Source organism: Hirsutella rhossiliensis (genome assembly GCF_020360975.1).
Source record: "Hirsutella rhossiliensis strain HR02 chromosome Unknown scaffold00012, whole genome shotgun sequence".
Classification (NCBI taxonomy): domain Eukaryota; kingdom Fungi; phylum Ascomycota; class Sordariomycetes; order Hypocreales; family Ophiocordycipitaceae; genus Hirsutella; species Hirsutella rhossiliensis.
In genome coordinates this window covers 224,601-245,279 of record NW_025408678.1, presented here as the reverse complement: position 1 = coordinate 245,279, position 20,679 = coordinate 224,601, and the positions used below count along the sequence as shown (strand labels likewise).

The 20,679-nt window shown below is 56.3% G+C and overlaps 5 protein-coding genes across 5 annotated transcripts; 4 read left to right on the top strand and 1 right to left on the bottom strand.

Moving 5' to 3' along the window:
* Nucleotides 1-1,154: 1,154 nt before the first annotated feature.
* Nucleotides 1,155-2,451, top strand: HRG_09228 (ECM33-like protein; the record flags this gene model as incomplete). The annotated part of the gene is made up of 3 exons (XM_044867699.1): nt 1,155-1,212; nt 1,285-2,119; nt 2,178-2,451. The coding sequence occupies 3 exons, from the start codon at nt 1,155-1,157 to the stop codon at nt 2,449-2,451; spliced, it is 1,167 nt and encodes a 388-aa protein (XP_044716959.1).
* Nucleotides 2,452-3,520: 1,069 nt separating this feature from the next.
* On the bottom strand, nt 3,521-5,171 carry HRG_09227 (g-patch domain-containing protein; the record flags this gene model as incomplete). Its single annotated transcript, XM_044867698.1, has 5 exons — nt 3,521-3,622; nt 3,700-3,783; nt 3,854-4,358; nt 4,404-4,527; nt 4,589-5,171. The coding sequence occupies 5 exons, from the start codon at nt 5,169-5,171 to the stop codon at nt 3,521-3,523; spliced, it is 1,398 nt and encodes a 465-aa protein (XP_044716958.1).
* Nucleotides 5,172-6,348: 1,177 nt separating this feature from the next.
* Nucleotides 6,349-7,924, top strand: HRG_09226 (amidohydrolase family domain-containing protein; the record flags this gene model as incomplete). Its single annotated transcript, XM_044867697.1, has 4 exons — nt 6,349-6,509; nt 6,606-7,256; nt 7,317-7,402; nt 7,470-7,924. 4 exons carry the CDS (start codon nt 6,349-6,351, stop codon nt 7,922-7,924), a joined length of 1,353 nt encoding a protein of 450 aa, XP_044716957.1.
* Nucleotides 7,925-9,436: 1,512 nt separating this feature from the next.
* HRG_09225 (ferritin-like domain-containing protein) lies at nt 9,437-10,552 on the top strand (the record flags this gene model as incomplete). Its single annotated transcript, XM_044867696.1, has 1 exon — nt 9,437-10,552. The coding sequence occupies one exon, from the start codon at nt 9,437-9,439 to the stop codon at nt 10,550-10,552; it is 1,116 nt and encodes a 371-aa protein (XP_044716956.1).
* Nucleotides 10,553-12,027: 1,475 nt separating this feature from the next.
* Nucleotides 12,028-13,708, top strand: HRG_09224 (DEAD/DEAH box helicase domain-containing protein; the record flags this gene model as incomplete). The annotated part of the gene is made up of 4 exons (XM_044867695.1): nt 12,028-12,323; nt 12,379-12,864; nt 12,918-13,155; nt 13,211-13,708. 4 exons carry the CDS (start codon nt 12,028-12,030, stop codon nt 13,706-13,708), a joined length of 1,518 nt encoding a protein of 505 aa, XP_044716955.1.
* Nucleotides 13,709-20,679: the final 6,971 nt, after the last annotated feature.

The following is a 20,679-nucleotide window of genomic DNA, read 5'->3' as shown; positions in this document are numbered from 1 at the left end:
AGAGCACAGTGTCAGAGCGGGCGGGCGTGGGGTGCCGAGAGAGCAATGGGAATCCACATGTCCTTGCTCACGCCCAACAAAAACAACACCCCTTCCAGATCCCAGACCGGGGGGGTCGTCGGCCTGCCTGGCTTCTGGCGGCACATTTCATCCGCTGCTGCATGAAAAAAGAGGGCCTACCACGTCGTGGATTCTCTCTCGCTCGACCTCTATTTTCCTCCTCTTTCTTTCCCCTCCCACCCCCCGTTCGATCTTTCTCCGTTCTTCTCCCGTTGTCGCCGCAGTCGTCGCCGCAGTCATTATCTGCCTGCACCTTCGTCTGCCGCCTTTGATTCGCGCCACTCGTTTGCCAGGGGGGAAAGGGTTTTGCAAAAACAAAAACCAAGACCTTCCTTCACAGCGTCCTTACGAAACCCGTTGCCAAGAATCATCATAATACCCGTTGTCCTTCGACCTGTCTATTTTCTTCCCTGTCAAAAAGCCGGGCCATAATTCGAAATAACCCAGGGCGCCATTTATCCTCGGTGAGTCAAAAAACACCATTTCCGAGCGTGTGCGCGTTCCCTGTCTCTTGCTGTGCACAGCATGTACCCTTTCCCTGTGTCCAGGTACCGTCCCGCCGAGGCACAGTGCAGCATGTACTTGCCTCTGCCAGAGCGCCCGCTCTCCTGTTGTTTCCCCAGTGCCTTGGACGTGTTTGTTTCTTGCCTCCCTCTCCTTCACCTTCCCCATCCCTTCCACCCTCTTCATTCTGCACCTTCTTTTCCACCCACCCGCTTTTTTCTTGGGCCTCTCTCGTTCTCTCGCGCACTCTCCATCACGCCTTCCTTCGCTCTCTCGGCCACGACTGTCAACCCCCCCGCGCTTGCTGGGTCGCAACGGGTGCGCCACCGGAAAAGGGGCCGTCAGCTGCAAAAACGTCAACGACTTGCGGCCACCATCTTTTCCCATCAACATCGTTTGCCACCACCCGGCCTCTTTTGGACTGCGACTTGATAGTGTTTTTCCCTCGTCGTTAATCGCCATCCAGCACCACTCACAGTCAGGATCTCCCTTCGCAATCACCTGGCTCCGCGTCTGTTTTCGCTCCTGGCCTACAGCCGCGTGCGTACCCAGCCAAGCAATTCTAACATCCGTCCCCTCCCTAGGCCACGATGCATTCTGTCGCCATTCTCTCGGCCCTTCTGGCCGTGGGCACCAGCCTCGTCTCTGGTCAGTCCCTCCCCCTCCCCCGAGAGTCGCCCGAGGCTCTACGATTTGCATCTAACCAGCTCTTCCCAACAGCTGCCACGACATGCACCGACGACATCAAAATCACCCAGGCCACCCCAGTCATCGACTGCGACGTTGTCGATGCCGATATCACTGTCGACGAGAACCTCTCCGGCAGCTTGGTCATCGAGGGCCCTAAGCAGCTCAAGAAGGACTTCACCATCAGCAATGCTACCAAGCTCATTGGCATCTCGAGCAGCTCCATCAACTCTGTTGGAGGAACGTTGAAGCTTGACGGCCTGCAGCTTCTGAGCACTTTTAACATGATGTCGCTCAAGTCTGTCAACACCCTGCAACTCATCAACCTGCCCCAGCTGGGCGGCATGACCCTGGGTACCGAGGGCGTCACCAAGGCCAGCGCCATCATCATCGCCGATACCTTCATCAGCGACCTCAGTGGGCTCAACATTGCCCAGGCGGACACGATCGATATTTCGAACAATGCTAAGCTCACCATGTTCAATTCCGTCCTTGTCAATGTCACAAAGACGCTCAAGCTCACCAACAACGGCAACAACATGCAAGTCAACATGTCTCTCCTCGAGTCTGCCGGCGATGTCCAGTTCCGCCAGGTCAAGAGCTTCGATGCTCCCATTCTGTCGGAAGTCGAGTCTATCAAGTTCAACGACAGCCCCGAGCTCCTGTCCGTCTCTGCCAACAACCTGACGGAGATCTCGTCCAGTCTCACCTTCATCAACAACAAGAAGCTCAGCAAGCTCTCGTTCAAGCAACTCAAGACCATCAAGGGCGACATGACGATCCAAAACAACACGGCGCTCAAGGAGCTCGATGGCTTCCCTAAGCTGGAGACTGTCGGCAACATTCTGCTGCGCGGCAACTTTGAAGAGTAAGCTTATTTCTTTCTGCTGACATCGTTTTGGGCGCATTGACTAACAGCCTGGCAGTGTCAAGATTGACAACCTCAAGGATGTCAAGGGCAGCGCCACCGCCTCCTCGACGACGGATATTTCCACCTTCTGCAACTTCTTCGGCAAGCTCAAGACTGATGGCGCTATTCGCGGCAAGCAGTCTTGCACGAGCAACAATAAGAATGCCAACGAGGGCGGCTCCGGTGGCCAGTCTGGCACCAACCAGGAGAAGGACGCTGCCGGCATTGTCAGCGTCAACATGGCTCTGCTGGGCCTGGCTGTCTTTGCGGGCTTTGCGCAGATGCTATAAGGGCGTCGGGCAGGTAAAGCATATGTCGGATTTGGCGTCGTTTGTCTATTCACCCCGCATGTTTCCTGTTTTCTTTCCAGCCGGCGGACGGTGGCGGGTTGCCAACTGTATCAAAGCACGGGGATGGTCGCGGTCACGACGGTTCGTGCACGCGGCATCAATGATAGGACTTAATAATGGATTGTGTATCTGATGGCTTTTTGTTGCCCCAGCGCAGGTGATTTGTCCCGGGCTCATGTCTACCCTGCAAATTGTTCCGGTGCAGTGGCGCGTATGTGTACTCCCGGGACCATGCCGCTTTGCGTAGTGAGAAGAAGCCGCGTCAACGGCAAGGAATGGATGCTGGGCTTTCTCACAATGCCCCAACAGCACCTGTACGGCTCCAGTTGTGTGTTCGTACAGTATGTGCTTGTCGTTGGTTCTCCAGGCAACAGGCGCCTGGTAGCATTCCAGAACTGGTCACACAGTGCGTGGCATGCGGCAAACCCAAAGAAACGAAAATCTCCGAAAGAGCCCTCGTCCCACCAGTCTCCACGTGCGAGCGGAGTGTTTGCGCTGGGAGGATGCGAGTATCACATGGTTCGGGGTTGGACCGCAGACTACAGAGCCTGATTATTTGCATGTGTCCCGTAATATATATATATATATATATATATATATACCTATAGGTATGCATGCCCGAATATGTATGCTCGTGGGTATATCTGCCAAGTATGTACAAGTGTGATGGCCATGTATGCTCCCAGATTTCTGTATATGTTTATAGAGATGCACAATAAGTACGCCGTGGGCCCTCAACTGGCCCATGGTTCTGAAGGGGAAGGCAAACATTGTAAGTAAAAAGTCATTCAGTGCCCTACAGAAGGGTGCCTATCATACATACATGGATAGGCAAGGCCAGATCAAGGCAGCTCGGCCCATGAACCCAGTCATCTAGCATTTCCTTGAGAAAAGATTCCGAGTCTGATGCTCCCTGGGCGCAGCAAGGCTCTCCCGTGTGGTGTCGTGCGGGAGGGAGGCTTTGACGGCCGGGGAGGGCGCTGAGAAGCCAAATGACGAGCGAGGCCCGTCAAGTGGACGTGTAGATTCCCTGCTCGAATTTGTCGGTGTCGTAGAACCTCGGGGCAATGACGTTGCCGTTAAAGACGCGCCCGTCGAGCTCGTTGACGGCCTGGTAAGCGGTTGGTTCAGTCAGTACCATGCGCCAAGGCATTCAAGTGGTGGGTGTGAGAGCGGGGAGGCACTGACCCGAAGGGCAGACACTTGATCTGTGAAGCGGATAAAGACCTGGCGGGACTCTTGGTCGATATAGAGCCGCTCAACGCGACCGTACTGCAGATTCTGCGTCAGCATCTTCAACGTCGCTTGCTGAACCTGAACGATGGCTCTGAAAGGAGTATACCTTCTCGCCACACTCCTCGCCAATCTCTTGCCCGAGGCCCTCCGAGATCTCCTCCTGCAAGTCAGCCATGTTCTCCAGCATGTTCTGGACGACAATGACCTGGCTCATCTTGCCGAATTTGCCCTGGTCGTCTCCCTTGCGCTTGCCGCCAAGAATCTTGCCTCGGCCGCCGGGCTCAGCCCAGCCGCCGCCATCCGCGTCCGCCTTCTTTCGACGCTTGTCGACCTTGACGCGGAGTGGATTGACGATGCCGGACTCGTCCGCCCCGAGACCCGTGCCCTTGGTCCAGCCGTACTTGCTCATGAGGCGATGAGCAAAGCCAGCCTGGCCCGGAGCCTTGGATCGCGGGGGCCCTGCTGTACCGTCATCGTCGGTGCCGGCACCCGGTGTAGCAGGCGAATAGGAGGCCCTGTCCTCGCCCTCGACCCCAGCTTCGTCGGCTTGCTTGTACCGGACGGGCTCTCGCGAGATGGTGACTGCGGTGGACGGGGCAGGCGGGCCGGGGCTTCGAGAAGAAGGGAGAGGAGATGGTGCTGCTGGTGGAACTAGCTGGGTCGAAGACATTGCCAATCGGCGCGCAAAGGCGTCTCCGCCAGTTTCGTCGTTTGCCGGCGGATTGGGAGGCGACGGGGGCGGTGGCGCGAATGCGTAAGCCGACGGAGGAGCAAACCGATCTGGAACAAGAGTGTCAGCTAAAAACCTTTCCTGGGTTGACGCAGCTCGACAACGACGTACTCTGCGGAAGGCGGCCTCTGTCGTCCTCATCGCTCGAGATATCACTAGTAGCTCGGCGTTTGCGGTGCATGTACAGCAGTGCTTTCCAGTCGAGCACCTCGTTGATCTTCTCGTCGCTTTTGACATACTGCTCGGCGTTTGTCGGCCTTCCCGCATCGTAAAACTCGTCCCAGTTGATGTCTAGCGACTCTTCCTGCTGCTTCTTTCTCTTTTTCTTGCGCCCCCCGCGTTGGGGTCTCTCACCCGCGCCGTACATCCACTCATCGTGCTCGGTGGCGGTCCAGTCCGCGAGTGTTGTCTTTGGGCCGACCGGGGCGGCAGCGGACGCGGTCTTGGGAATGGCCTTTGGAAACGTCGCTTTGGACTTGGCCTGCTTGAGCGGGGGGCGGCGAATCTGAGGTTGAAAGAGCAGGGCCGGATCTATGGGCTTCTTGGGCTCACTCGACGCCGGTTCAGGCTGCTGATAGCGGACGGGCGCCGCGGAGATTATGGCAGGCGGAGTGGGATCGTTGGGGTCGTGGAGGTTGTCGTATAGCGAGAACGCGGCTCGCGCAGGAGGAGGCGGCGGCGGCGGTGCTGCCATTGCAAAGTCGTCGGGCGCGTAAAGACGCGTTTCCCAACACAAAAAAGGAGAGTTGGCAGGCGAGTGCCAAAGCCCCGGCTGACGGTGGCCCACGGAGCTGGTAGAGCTTGCAGCGTCCTCAAGACGCCATGCCAGGGTCAGAGGCGCGGCTGATGTTGCGGCGAGAGCCGAAGTGGGCGAAGCTGCTGCAGATGTAGCCCCGCGTGGGGAGTTTGGGTGAATTGGCTTAGGTAATCAGACACAGTGTCACGTGCGTGCGGGCTGCACGCACACGCACCTTGTTAGTTCTGTTCTGCAGCCAGCCTATTGATAGGGCAGTAGCAATACGCCCAAAGAGGATCCTTGAGATGTATACAACTATATACATATACAAGAAAAGCACTAGCTACCTACTGAGGCCTCAAGGAGCATTTTCGTGTAAAAGATCGGATTCTGGTCATGACAGGCAACTGGGTGAAAAGCTTACAGGGACCGCAAATGGTCCCCCGCTATCAAGGTATCTGTCAGCACTCGGCAGGACGAAGACTTAACATATATAGGCTATACAATTAATACCTCCATTGGGGGTGCCCCTATTTTGCTAGTGGTCAAGTGGTATTTGCTATGTTTGACAACATCACTACTCCATAGAGCCATGATGCAACCGCTCTTGAGGCTCCCTCTGTTTCTTTCACCCAGTTTGGCAGGTTCTCCGAGGGAGGTATCATCGCTCCGAGGCGATGGTGGATGGACAGTTTCACGCTGGGGCCGTTTCATGTTGTGGGGCGTTAAGAACCCGACTTCTTCGCTGGCCTTATTAATGATCCTCTCGGAGCAATTCCGAGATGTGCCTGCCACGCCAAGCATTGCACAGTGAGGAATCGGAAGGACAGTCGATCTCAAAGCCAATCTGTGCATATAACCCCTCAAGACCCCCCCTTGCCTGAAGTAGTAGAAAGAACAAGCAATCTTCCTTTACACAACAGACATGGCTCCTCGACTGTCTGCCAATACGCCCGATAATGCCACTGCTTATGTTAACGGCCGGATTTATACAGTCAACGAAATCCAGCCTTGGGCAGAAGCTTTCATCGTGTCTCCTTCCGGCACATTCACTGCCGTCGGGTCTACAGATGAGGTTCTTGCGAAAGCCCAACACGATAACCTAGTTGTGCATGACCTCCAATCTCAGTTTATCATGCCAGGTATTCACGATGCGCACGTGCATGTTATGGTTGCCGGGCTGTCTCAGTTGAGCACTGCAAACCTGGGTCTCGAGGAAGCCATACCGGCATCGGAAGCGGCAGGCAAACTCAAAACAGCTGCATGCGGCTGCCAGTATGCTCATGCCTTCAGCAAGTAAGCAACATGTCATGGTGGGAAGCTGTCTTGGAACTATAGTTCCAGGGCCAGGAAACGCCGAATGATGGATCATACATTTCTAACAAACCCTAGTTGGCTCGTCGCAGATGCCTACCATATCGACGACTTCGACCGTTCATGCCTTGACGAAGCATACCCCGACACTCCAATCATGATCCGAGCGGCAGCAGGCCACAGTCTTTTGCTTAACACAGTCGCTCTGCAGGAATCTGGCTACGACATATCAAACGAGCCGCCCGCCAAAGGATCGTACCTCGGGCGCCGACTCGATGGCAGCCTCACAGGCGAAGTAGCCGAACTCGGCATGACCAAAGCTCTCATCTCTTATCCCAAACCCAACCTGTTCCATGTCAAACGTGCAGTTCAACACGCCGTCTGTCAGTTGCATAAGGCGGGCGTGACATCCTGCCAAGAGGCGTCCGCCAACACGCCTATGCTGCAGGCTCTCGGCCAACTCGATGGAGACAATCAATTGAAGATGGACTTATACACGCATATTGTGTATGCACCGGAACATTTGGGCGAGGAACCAGCGAGTCAACTGCACAAACTGCTCGACTCGGCGGAGTTGTTTAAGACAAAGCACGTCAACACGCAGTTCGTCAAGATTATGCTCGACGGTGTGCCCTTGGCGCCGTACTACACGCACGCGGGGCTGAGTGGAAAGAACGAAGTGGACGAAGACAAGATATGTGTTGATGATGTCGTCGAGGCAGTAGCTAGGTATGATGAGAGGGGTATGACGTGTAAGATTCACTGTACAGGGCACGGGGCGACTCGAAGGGCCCTTGATGCTATTGAGGCGGCGAGAAAGAGGAACCCGGGTGGGCCGAGGCATGAAATCGCACATTGCTCTGGTGTCCACGATGGCAAGTCTTTTTCTCCCCTCAGCATATGCATATCAAGCTGTCCAAATCTAACGCCCTTACTTTACAGACGACTACTCCCGTTTCCGCGCGTTGAACACAACAGCAGAAATGTCGCCATCCATCTTCTTCACCCATTCCTTCAGCCCTACCGAAAACGCCCTGATGGACTGGAACTTTCCTCGCATGCTCAGTCACAACGCACATATAACCATTGGATCAGACTGGGGCGTCACTGAACCCCCATCCCTATTTCCCGGGGTGGAAGGCATTGTCCCGGCCGTCGGCAATGGCGATCGTGCCAAGGGGGCGACGACGCTGCTGCGGATGTTGACGCTGTCGGGTGCAGAAGCAGTAGGACGCGAGGAAGAGACGGGGAGTATCCAAGTAGGCAAACGCGCGAATTTCATCCAGGTTGACCGGGATTTGAGTATCGGGAGAGAGGGGGCTTTCAGGGACGCCAAGGTGCAGAAGACCTGGTTTGAGGGAGAAGTTGTTTTCGAGGCTTCGACTAGACAACTCTGAGGGCGGGTGGCGTTTGAACATGGACTGATGAATTTTCTTTTTGGCACACACATTCCGCGAGCTTACGTTTATTGGGAGACGGCTGATTTTACCTTGAAAATCTTTTTTCGCACATATATTCGCCATCACGGCAAAGATGGGCGTTTTCCCGGTACCTCTGAACTGCAAGAAGCAGCCAAGATGCACTCCAGACGGGCGGATGAAGATCTGTTTTCTCCACTCAAAGGCGGGTAAATCATGGGGTTGCCCCGCACTCCCCTTCGGCTAGTTACGACCAACTCAGGAAGATTGCCTAATGGGGAAGGAAGATGAGATATGAGGGAAGGGGTTCCCAACGAGGCAGCCAAGACACAGCGATGCTGATGATGAGTCTATTCAAACCAGGCGACCAATGTCGAGTGGTCTGCCGTCCAGGCTGCCTAAACTGATAATAAGCTTTCATTTGTGCGTAAATAGCTGCACGATTCCCTGCACCGTCTCATTCAAGTCTTGCTACTGCAGTAATTCGGAACTCTCACGGTTGCCTGGTGCCACCTCTGATCCCTTGTCCGACATTCGGCCTACCCACCTGATTTTGACTCGGCCACGTATAAGTTGGGCGCTTGAGTGTTATTACGGAGTAGATTCGGGTTCGTTTCGACCAGCTGTTGCCTAATAGCGCTTGCCTGAGCCCCAGTGACCGCATGGAGCCAGGGTCTTGCCGGGTAACCGAAACATTTTGAAGTCTTTGTTATTAGTGCTTACGGTACGGAGTACAAGAATGTTTGCTGCCAATACGTACCGCACTAGCTTGTCTACGTCAGCCTCCATTTGTCGCGTCCAAGCCTCGGCCTCCAAGTAATTCTATGACCGGCAAACTTCATCCAGAATGCCGCACAACCGGTACGACTACGTTCGCAGAACCCACAACTTCCCATGTCAAGACTTTCACTTGCCGTGTTCATGTGCACCTAGAGGACAATGGAGTGATTACGTGACTGACCGACTTGAGAAAGTCTTTGCTGACGCCTCGTTGACTGTCAGTTCCGGCTCGCGGGGCTAAACTAGGACCTTGCCGTAAAAGCCCAAGAACAATTGAGGGCCAGGGCAACACGGCTGCCGGCAACCTCCAAAGGTGCCCTGCTCGGCTCAAGCGGCTTCTGTGGCCCTAATCGGCCACCGTAAGCTTACGTTCGTCATTCCCGCACCACCCGCAGATTTCGACGCAAAGTAGAGGATTTATGCCCGTGGATTTCACTGTGCAGTCTACGACCACCGGGGCTGTTCTCGGGAATGGCAACGTTTGGGTCAGGGCAGTGCTTGTACCGCCACGCCGGTAGCCCGGTTGGCGTCAATTCGTACTCGGAGTCAGCATCAGTATCGAGGCGAAGAAGCGAGAAGAAGGGTTGTCAGTGATATCATCACCATCTGATAGCAGCTCAGCTTGCTTTAAATGGAACTCTATAGCCAAAAGCCTACCCAAGGTTTTTCTTCCCTGTAATATCCACCTCGCTCAACCTTGCATCCCGTGGCATGCCCAATCTCATCGAAATGTCCGTCAAGAAATTCATGCTCACTTGTACACTATTTTCTTCAGCAACAAACGCAGTTCCCAGAAATAGCAATTCGGCCGCTCAGAATCTTGCCGATCCAAACTATGGCCCCGTGCCCGGACAGAGCCCTCTCTACAGCTCGTACAGGGGGAAAGCTCCGCCGTTTCCTGGCAACATAACTGAACCCATACTGCCGACAGCCAAAGGATCTCCTGGAGCTGATGATGTGGTGTGGCAGAACTTGCTGTCTGCTGAATGGGTCATCTTCTCGTTTTACCAACATGGAGTCGAGCACTTCAATGCTGCATCTTTCATCAAGGCCGGCTACCCCAATACGACGTACGATCGCATTCAAGAGATTCGCAACAATGAAGCCGGCCACTTGCGCATCTTTCAGAATCAAATATCCCCGAATTCTCTCAAGCCTGGTGCCTGCAGATATACCTTTCCATTTTACGATCCGAGCTCTTTCTTGGCGCTGGCTACGGTGATAGAAATCTCGAGCATGGCCTTTTTGACGGGCCTCGTGCAGATGGCAAAGTTGCCTGCCTCCCAAGGGGCAATCACTGCCATTGCTGAGACCGAGACTCGACACGAGACGTGGTCGCTCATCGACATCTGGAAGTCGAACCCCTTTGGCGGTCCGGCCGACGCAGTCTTCCCATACGCCAATGAGATTCTCGGCATCACCAACGCTTTTATCGTTCCGGGCAGCTGTCCTCCCGAGAATCCTGTATACCCGTTTCCGCGACAAAATTTGCCTGCATTTTCAGCGGCTGATGCTACGAAAGGGCTGCAACCCGGCGACAGCTTTGCACTAAACTTTACCGACCCCAGCAACCAGCCACGTTTCGACAAGGGCAAGCAGTACTATGCTACTTTTTTTCACGGGCCATCCAATATCAGTGTAGCAATTGACACTGAGAGCTGGCCCGAACACAGCATACAAGTCAAAATCCCCCCTCAGTTTGAGGCACGGGGAGTGATCATCGCGGTGCTGACGGACACTGTTGGTGCACCGACAGTGGATACTGTCAAGGCCGGCCCGAGTATCCTTCTGGAGCAGCCGGCTGCACTTGGATTGGCGGTGTTGTGAGAAAGATGGACAGGGTCCGCAGAATCAGACGGCATATCCCCACGATAGGTCTGTTGAGTTCATGGGCAGATCTGGGAATCCATCATCCGATGCGCAAAGTGGATGAAATGTATATGTACTCATCGAAGTCTTTTCCCACTTGGAATAAGTTGTCTGAAACGACAAGTCCGATTCACCTCGTCATCGTGTAGTGGCGGGAGCTATGAACAAGACGAAACATAGCTCAAGAGGTGCTAATATGCTAAGAGCCAGGTTATCGTGTCTTCGGAGGATCCCAACGCATGAAAATAATACATTTCTTGCGCATCTGGGGCCACTTACATGTGCCAGAACAATGAAATCCCCATTTTGTATCTAAACGGGTCCCAACAGGTGTATATGATAACGTCTCTGGTATTCCATGGCCAATGGCTCGATCCAGCCCCCATGGCAGTAATAGCACACCGATACCTCGTCGTTGGAAGGCGGGAGCAACTGCAATGTCGTTAGACCCCGAGGATGCTTCGGGCTCTTCGTAATTTGCACTATGGTATTGTTTGTCCTAGTTTTGTGACGGAATGAGGCGGCGGGGTTGAAGACGATATCCGTAGATAGATACCCATTAATTAGGTGGTACACTGCCGAAGTTACTCTAGAAAGCGATGTGGCGCCGAAAGACTAACCATAGAAATATATGAGATTAAAATGAGACACCCCCCCTTAGGGCCTTGATTGACCTTGCAAGACGCTTTTTTGTCTTTTTCGTGAGCTTGTTTTTGGACACCAGTTTCATCGCCTACATCGCGAAGCCATGAGCAATATCTTACAGTTCGAGAGTTTCTGTCGAGAGTTTCTGCCTTCGCAACAACGACTTATTTTAGGTACGAGTCCGTATAAACATCGCGCTGTGGAAGAGAAACCTAGAGCGACACTTTTTTATCTGAAGGTGACTCAAGAGCTCAAGGGGCAGCACCTAGCGTTGCCCGAATAACCACCGCAATCAATCGTTCCAAGCCGCACAGCTATCTCGGGATTTTTTTCTTCTAGAAATAGTCACGTATATATACCGGCGAGAAACCCACACCATCGTGAGCACTAGATACAGTACCTATATATATTGAGGTCTGTACACCAGCTGCTTGCAGCGCCGGATAAACAGCGGCACGCCCGGAAAAACCCCCTGCCACGTGCGCCACCTGCAACAAATGCCCCTCCAACTGGCAACAACCCCGCCAAAATTTCCCTAGCTCGGAAGACCCCCGTTTGTTTTCATCTCGCCAAGCGGGCAGTACGTGCAACTCTCTGCACTCCGCATCCCAGCTCCAGCTCCTGGCCAGATCACGGTCCATCTGCATCTACCGACCGCTAGAAGCTTTTTCGATATCGGGCAGCTTGCAGGTCGGACGCGCATCTGCATCTGCGGATACCGTGGACCCAGCCCTGGGTTGGCCCGACGTCGAGCGACACATCCAGCAATCGGCTAGCTACGAGTCGTCATGTCTGATCTCGCGAGCCGCGTCACCGATCCGACGGAGGCGCCCAAGAAGGCGCTCGAGGGCGATTCTCAGGAGCAGCCCAAGGAACAGCCCAAGGACAACGCTGCCGAGCTTGCTCCTCCAGCTGCCGCCGACTCTAGCGTCACCGATGCACAGCCCGACGGTGCCGACGAGACCCCTGGCGGCGGCCCAGGTCTTCACGAACCCGAATGGGACGTCGAAGTCTCGCTCAGTGAGCTCCAGAACAACGAGGCCACACCTTTTCACTCTGCCACGACATGGCAAGACCTGGGCCTGTACGTTGCGTCCCCACTCATCCTGGCGGCTGAGATGCTGACTCGATTTGTGCAGTTCCGAGCCAATCCTCAAAGGCCTGCTCGCCCTCAACTTCCTGAAGCCGTCCAAGGTCCAGGGCAAGTCACTGCCTCTGATGCTTAGCGATCCTCCGAGAAATATGCTTGCCCAGTCCCAGTCCGGCACCGGCAAGACGGCCGCCTTCGTCACTGCCATCCTCTCCCGCGTCGACTTTACTCGACCAGACCAGCCCCAAGCCCTGGCCCTGGCGCCCAGCCGGGAGCTTGCCCGCCAGATCCAGGGCGTCATCGGTGCTGTTGGTCGCTTCATCGAGAACCTCAGGATTGCGGCCGCGGTCCCCGGCGCCTTGCCTCGAGGAGAGCCAGTCAGGGCCAGTGTCATTGTTGGAACGCCCGGTACTGTCATGGATATTGTTCGTCGCAGACAACTCGACGTCTCCACGCTGAGGGTGCTCGTGCTTGATGAAGCCGACAACATGCTGGACCAGCAGGGGCTGGGCGATCAATGCTTGAGAGTCAAGGGGTAAGTCCGACTCCTCCCCTCTTGATTGCGAAGCTAATATCAGCCGACTTTAGCATGCTGCCAAAGGATATCCAGACGCTTCTGTTTTCGGCCACCTTTCCCGACAAAGTTAACAACTATGCCGGCAAGTTTGCGCCCAACGCCCACACTCTAACGCTGCAGCGCAGCGAGCTCACCGTCAAGGGTATTTCGCAAATGTTCATCGACTGCCCCGACGACAACACGCGATACGGAGTTCTATGTAAGCTCTATGGTCTCATGACCATTGGCCAGTCGGTAATCTTCGTCAAGGTTTGTCAAGCATTCAATCAGCGCTCCCGTGCCCATTCTGACATTTGCATGACAGACCCGAGAGAGCGCCAATGAGATTCAGCGCCGCATGATTGCCGATGGCCACAAGGTTTCCGCCTTGCACGCTGCCTTTGACGGAAACGAACGAGACGATTTGCTCGCCAGGTTCCGCAGCGGGGAGAACAAGGTCCTGATCGCGACCAATGTTCTGGCGCGCGGTATCGATGTGTCCAGCGTGTCCATGGTCATCAACTATGACATACCGATGAAGGGCAGAGGCGACACAGAGCCAGATGCAGAAACCTACCTCCATCGCATCGGACGTACTGGACGCTTTGGCCGCGTCGGCGTCAGCATCAGCTTTGTGTACGACAAGAAGAGCTACGACGCGCTCAGCAAGATTGCCAAAAACTTTGGCATTGACTTGGTTCACCTCGACACGGAGGACTGGGACGAGGCCGAGGCAACGGTCAAGGATGTCATCAAGAAGAACCGGGCACAAGCTGCCTACGCCCCGAGCGCAACCGACAAGTTGCAAGCAGCGGCCCCGTAGGGGTGGCCCGCTGCTGCTACGAATTTCAGTTGGCACTGGTAGGGACGGCCTCAGAGAGACGGAGAGGAGGTGGTGGGGGGGGGACGGGGTTAGGTTTTGCGCAATACGGCGCCAAATCGAGCTTGATGCATTATGATGCATAGGATGTGAGAATTACAATGAGATACCAAAAATCAACCGGACGCTTATGGGGGGTTGCTTTGCCGACAGGTCGGGGACGAGTCACGATGCAGCGATTGCCGGTGCAGTGAACGAGGTCGGTGACTCGTGACGGGGAAATGCGCGTCTTGTTGCCTCGCATCGCTTCCCCTTGCTCTGTGGACAGGGCATCGTCTCCACCGAGAATCGGGAAAATGGGGTTATGACGCCTGTTGTGTGTGCTTGGACTGGACGATATATTGCAGCGTGTAATGCTTCATTTCTCCACCTTATGCTGCTTGGTGAGAGCATAAGGCACGCTACTATCCGCTGCACTAACGTGTCTACGTCTCGACGGAGCCCGTGGATAACAAGAGGCCCGCTAGAATGGGATCCATCATTTCCACCCGCAGAGTGCCATGATGAAGCATCAACATGAGCTCGAAAGTATCGAACTGTATGTATGCGTGCTCGCGTGTAGGCAGGCATGGTCGTACCGTGCGACACTGTGCAGCGCCGGCGGGATGACAGGCACGGACTAGGGCGTTGTGTCCCGGAAGCTACCGACGACACGGTACGAGCGCGTACTGTACGGCAGCTGGACGGAGGAGTATCACGAGGCCCTGCGTGCCTGATTCTGTTGCCAGGTGCCTCGCTGTCAACCTCCATCCCCCCTCGCTTCTCAACCGCCCGATGAGACACGCCCTTTTCCAGCAGCAGCAGCCCCAACAGAACAGAACAAAGCACACCCGCACCGCACGCATGGCGAGATGCGGTGACCAACCAGGGACCGACCAGGGACCGACCAGGGACTGCCTCGGGATGTGGACCCGACCGAGTGCAGTGTCTCGCTGTGTGATGTGATTTGAGTTGGGACGGCACCTGCTGTGCCCGTCGCGGACAAGCAGATCCCTGCCCCGGCTCATCAATGCCGCATCCCATCCAGACCATGACGCCTCCTCCGGTCGAGCTGTTGCCCAGCAGACGGAGGAAACGTGCTACAAGGGGCAGCGTCTCGTGAAACGGCCTCGTCGTAGCACTCGACTCGACACAGCAGCTCTACACAGCAGCTCTACACAGCAGCTGCTCAATGGCATCTGGAGAGGCGAGCCACGTTGCACGTACTGCATGGGCTTCCCAATCGGGAACGACCCATTGGGTCGTGGTTCGGGCCCGCCCGCCAACGCAGCGAGCGTCGACGCCCAACCTTGCATCAGCAGACGGTCGACTCGAGATCCTCGTTGGCCTGCTTCATGCACCTCCACCCATTGCGCCGTCGGGCATCCATATGCCTGTATCAACTCCGAGACTCGGGACGTCTCTTGACATGCGACGTGGGCCAATTGAGCTGCCGCTCGATAGTGCTTGACCTTCCTTCTCCCAACAACAGGGGTGGTCTGGAAACCCGTCAACTTCTCCCGCTCGAGCGACTCCCCCCCTGTCATGCGTGGGGGACGTGCTCTTTGGCGTCAATGGAAGAAGACCTAGGCCGAATTCACCTCGAGAAAATCAGATGGACCCAGCCGTCCGGTCGTCTCGTCAACGACCTGAGCAATTCCCACCCGTTCGCAGCTTGCTCAAAACAAATGCTGCATCGCGAGAAACACTTGAATTCGCTGGCTCGTCTTTGATGTCCCTATAATAATTGTTTCAAGACTGTGCGCCCCCCTTGTCGCCGGGCAGCTGCACTACACCTTCGTCTCCCAACCCAACGAAGCCCAAGAGGTGCTCCGGAGCCCTGCCCAATTCGTTAGACGCCCTTCTGCCTCTACCCGACTGCCCAATCCAGCACATCTGCATGGAGTCCCATCATATATTCGCCGCGCAGCCCGCCCACCAAGAGGAGCCCGAGGCTTTCGAGGCACAATCAGTATGAGTTCCGGTCCTGGTGTCCAGTTCTGTCCCTACCGGACCAATTTTGATTTGAGCAACGTGCAGTACTCCGACTTCTCCAATGTCCAATACTTCCAGCAACCCCCAGACTCCGATGAGGAGGAGCAAGTAGAAGAGGACCTCCAAGGTAAGTGGTTCTCATCCGATGCCCCACGTGTCAGCGTTGACGACAAGCCAGCCTCGGATGACCCTGGGACTGGAGACACGACAGAAGAGCAGCAGCAACAACAACCACAGCCATCGACGACTTCCTCCGCCGCCAGGAAGAAGAAGGATAAGAAGGGTAGGCGAAAGAACAAGGACAGCCCTCCAGAGGACCACAACACCGACGTAGCAGGAGACGAGAGGCTTGCGTCCACATCATCAAACGGCAAGAAGAGCAAGAAGGGCGACAAGGCCAAGAAGAACCATGGTGCCGCGCCGTCCCCAACTGAAGATACCCCGAAGGTGCCCATAGAAGCGGGCGAGGACGAGTGGGCCACGCAGGCCAAGAAGAAGAAGGCCAAGAAGAACAACAAGAAATCCAAAAGCGCGAAAGCCAAGTCGCCTGTCATCGCATCGACTCCAACCACAGCCGCTGCTGTGGACGCACCCGAGGACGGGGAGGATACAGCAGCTGAGAATCCGGCGGAGTTGACACGAGACCCGACATCGGATCCGACATCGGACTCGGACATGGCAGACCAATCTGCCCCCGAACCGGCGACGCCCCCCCCGGGCGTCACGGACAGCGATGCTGTCGGCACCGAGAGCCACGCACAAGGCGTGCCGGCGCCAGACAACTCCGAGCTTCTTGAAACCGCCCAGCCGGTTGACGGAGCGCAACCCTTGGAAGAGATTTCGACTGCTTCGGCCGAGAACCCACCGGAACCCGCCGAAGAGACAGTAGCCACGGAGCCCGCACAGGCTGAAGAATCATCGACAGCCCAGGAGTCTGCGCCAGCGGAACAGGCCGAGACGACTGAAGAAATCACTGTGCAGGCGTCGGCGCCCGTTGACGAGGGGGAGCAGGCTGAGGATGTCCCTGTCGCGACCGAGACACTTGCCTCAATTGAGCCGGAGAAGTCAGCTGCAGATGGAGAGACGCACGACGACGAGGCTCCAGCTTTGGAAAACACGACCTCAGATACCCCTGCGGAAGCAACTGAGACTCAGGACAAGGGAGAAGACGCTGCAGACACTCATGTCGCCGTTCAAGAAGAGCCAAAGCCTGCAGAAGAGTCACAGGAACTGCCGCAAGAGCCGAACTCGACGACACAGGAGCCAGATGAGAAGCAGGACGAGCTCACGGACACGCCAGTGGAGCCTGTCGCCACTGTAGATGACCCCGTGCAAGCGGAGGAAACAGAGGCTCCCGCCGACTCGGAGACAGTCGAAACCGCTGGGACAACTACCACAAACGACGCCGCCCGTGATCCAGCGGACGAGGACGCCAAGTCCGAGGAGTCGCCAGCTGAGGAGGACAAGCCCGAGGAACCTGCGTCCGAAGAACCCGTAGTCGACGAGCCCAAGGCCGAAGAATCCAAGGACGAAGAGACCAACGCAGAGGAGGCTCCAGTCGTGGAGGCCAATGCCGAGGAATCTACACCTGGAGAGATCAAGGCTGAGGGCTCTACCGAGGACACCAACGCTGCGGCATCGGCCGTCGAGGAGGCCAAGGCGGAGGGGACTCCAGCCGAGGAATCAAAAACTGAGAGTTCACCTGCTGAGGATACCGAGACAGCAGCATCAAACGCTGCAGAAATTTCAGCCGACGAGGCCAAAGCCGAGGACCCGCCAGCTGGAGAATCGACAGCCGAAAGTACTCCTGCTAAAGACACCGCGGCTGAGGCATCAAATGCCGCGGAGTCTCCGGTCGACGAGGCCGAAGCCGAGGAATCCAAGGCGGAGGCCGATGATTCCCCAGCTGAAGTGGCCAAAGCCGAGGAACCTTTAGCCGAGGAATCCAAAACGGAGGACTCGCCGGCCGAGGACTCTCCCGTAACTGAAGAGACCAAGGCCGAGGAATCAACGACGGAGAACCCTCCAGCCGAGGAAACCAAGGCGGCGGATTCTACAGCAGAGGGATCTACGGCTCAGGAGACCACGGTCGAAAAGGCCGCTGAGGATTCGAAAGCTGAAGACTCTCCCGCTGGGATCACCGAAACTGAAGCAGCACAATCTGCCGAGACTTCAGCTGATACCAGTGTGGAGGAACCAAAGACCAAGGACGACAAGGAGCCTGTGGCTGCTGACGTGCTTCCCGTCTCCGAAGAGGAGAGACTGCAGGGGCCCGAACCTCCCACTGAGTCTACAGAGGAAAAGCCGTCCGAAAGCCCCGACCAGGTATCCCCTGCAACTGACAACGCCGAAACTCAGCCAGAAGGGCGACAAGAGGAAGATGACACAACCGAGCCGGAAGCCCCTTCAGGAGCTCAGGATGCCACGAACACGAGTCAGTCAGAAGCGGAGCCGGCAGTAGAGTCTAATCCACAGCAGTCACTGGCTGAGGAAACGAATGTGGAGTCGAATCCTAATGAATCGAAGCCGGACGAGGCGGGGGAGACAACCGCAGGCACAGATGAGACGCAAGAGCTCGCTTCTTCCACACAGCCCGCAGTTGAGCAGAAAGCGGAAGAGGCATCTTCACCAGCGGAAGAGGCCCAGGTCGAATCTGAAGAGCCAAAGACCGAAGAAGCTGAGCAAGCTGTGGCTGAAAAGCAGGAATCCCCTGCAGATCCTGAGCCCGCAAGCGACTCCACTGAGCCTGCCGCTCATGAAGAGGCTGCCGCAACTTTGCCTGAAGAGAAAGCTGCCGATGAGGGCGCTACGGAAACGGCAGTCGTGTCAAGCGATCCAGACTCCAAACATGTTCACTTCGATGAGGACGAGGCGACCAAGGAAGTCTCCGCTGAGGATCAGTCCGATGCAAAGGCAGAGGAAAAGTCGAACGATGTCTCTGAAACTGAAGCTGCCGTCAACTCAGAGGCTCAACCGGTAGACAACATTTCACCTAAGGAAGAAACGCCAGCTTCTGGTGGGGACATCGAGCAACCCGCATCGTCGGTGACGCTGGATGATGGCGCTGAAAATGTGTCCACCGCCTTGTCCGAAGACAATGAACCTCCGGCGGAGGCCGGTGAGCTTGCAGCAGCCAACGAAGATTCTGCAGAGCAGCCGGGGACTCAAGAAACCGAGGACGACAAGCCGGCCGAATCAAGTTTGGATCCCGAGGATGAGGTGTCTGCCCCTTCAGAAACTGAAAAAGCTTCTGATGGAGGTGATGCTGACAAAGTGGAGGCCAAGTCCGACGAGCAAGAATCGGCAGCAACTGGTGAGACTTCAGTGGAACTTGACGCAGCCGTCGAGCCCGACAATGTGACTTCTTCGACTCCTGAGGACACGGCCAAGCCTGACGCGGAAGAGAATGCTGAGGGCGAGGAAGCTAAGACGGAGGAACCTGAGAAGGACCCAGAAGTTGTAGCCGTGGCCGACGAAGCGCCCCAGGAAGGGACCTCCGAGACCAAGGAATCGACAGAGACCACCCCCGAGACAGAAGCCGATAATGAGCCGCCAGCCGGTGATGCGCAAGGTGCCGTTGACTCTGAAGCTGGCAAAGATGATGTCAACGAGGAGGCACCTGCTCAGACTGAAGAGGCTACGAGCAACGTTGATGTCATTGCGCCCGCTACCGAGACAACTTCCTCCACTGACGAGACTGTCAAACCCACGGAAGATGACGCCCCGAAGGACGAGCCCGAACCTTCGCAAGGAGACACTGCGGAGCCCGAACCTCCAAAGGACAGCCCTGTTGAGGCCGAAGAGGAGACGACTGATCCTGCCGAAGAGTCAAACAAGGAGCTTCCGACGGATGCCGAAGTTGGACAGAAGGATGAGGGCGAGACTCAACAGGAAGCCGAATCCTCCGACGAGCCCGAAGCTGTGAAGGGAGATGATGCTCCGGAGGAGGCCGATCAGACCGGCGAACTTGAGGTCCCGAAAGAGGCTGAGGCGCCCGTGGAGGCCGAGACTGAATCACCCAAGGAAGAGGAGGTGCCTGCTGGGGTCGACACCGAGGCTCCCAAGGAGGACGTGCCTGCTGAGACCGGGGCTTCAGAGGAAGCTGACCCGCCTCAACAAGCTGAGGCCCCCAAGGAAGCCGACCCGCCCGCGGAAGCTGAGGCTCCCATTGAGGCTGAGGCTCCCAAGGATTTCGAGGCGCCCGCCGAAGCTCAGGCCGACGCTCCCCAGGAAGCCGAACCCGCTCAAGAGGCCGAAGCACCCACTGAAGCCGAGGCCGAAGCTTCCAAGGAGGAAGAAACGCCCGCCGAGACCGAAGCCGAAACCCCCAAAGAGGCTGAACCCGCTCAAGAGGCCGAGGAGCCCACTGAAGCGGACCCGCCTGAAGAAGCTGAAGCGCCGGTGGAGGCCGAGGCCGAAGCTCCCAAGGAAGAGGTTGCCTCTGCCGAAACCGAGTCTCCAAATGAAGCTGAACCTGCTCAAGAGGCCGAAGCACCCACTGAAGCCGAGGCCGAAGCTTCCAAGGAGGAAGAAGCGCCCGCCGAGACCGAAGCCGAAACCCCCAAAGAAGCTGAACCCGCTGAAGAGGCCGAGGCGCCCACTGAAGCTGAACCTGCTCAGGAGGCTGAGGCATCCACTGAAGCTGGCGTCGAAGCTCCCAAGGAAACCGAAGCCGCTCAAGAGGTCGAGGCCCCCAAGGAAGAAGAGGCGCCAGCGGAGGCCGAATCTCAAGAGCCCGAAGCGGCTGCAGAATCTGAGGCTCCGAAGGAGGATGAGACGCCAGCTGAAGCCGAGACTTCGAAGGAGGCCGAAATTCCCGAGACAGAGGCGCTCGTGGAAGCCGAAGAATCTCAGGAAGCCGAAGCGTCCACAGAAGCTGAGGCACCCACGGAGACCGAAGCGCCTGTGGAAGCTGAAGCCCCTGCAGAGACGGAAGCACC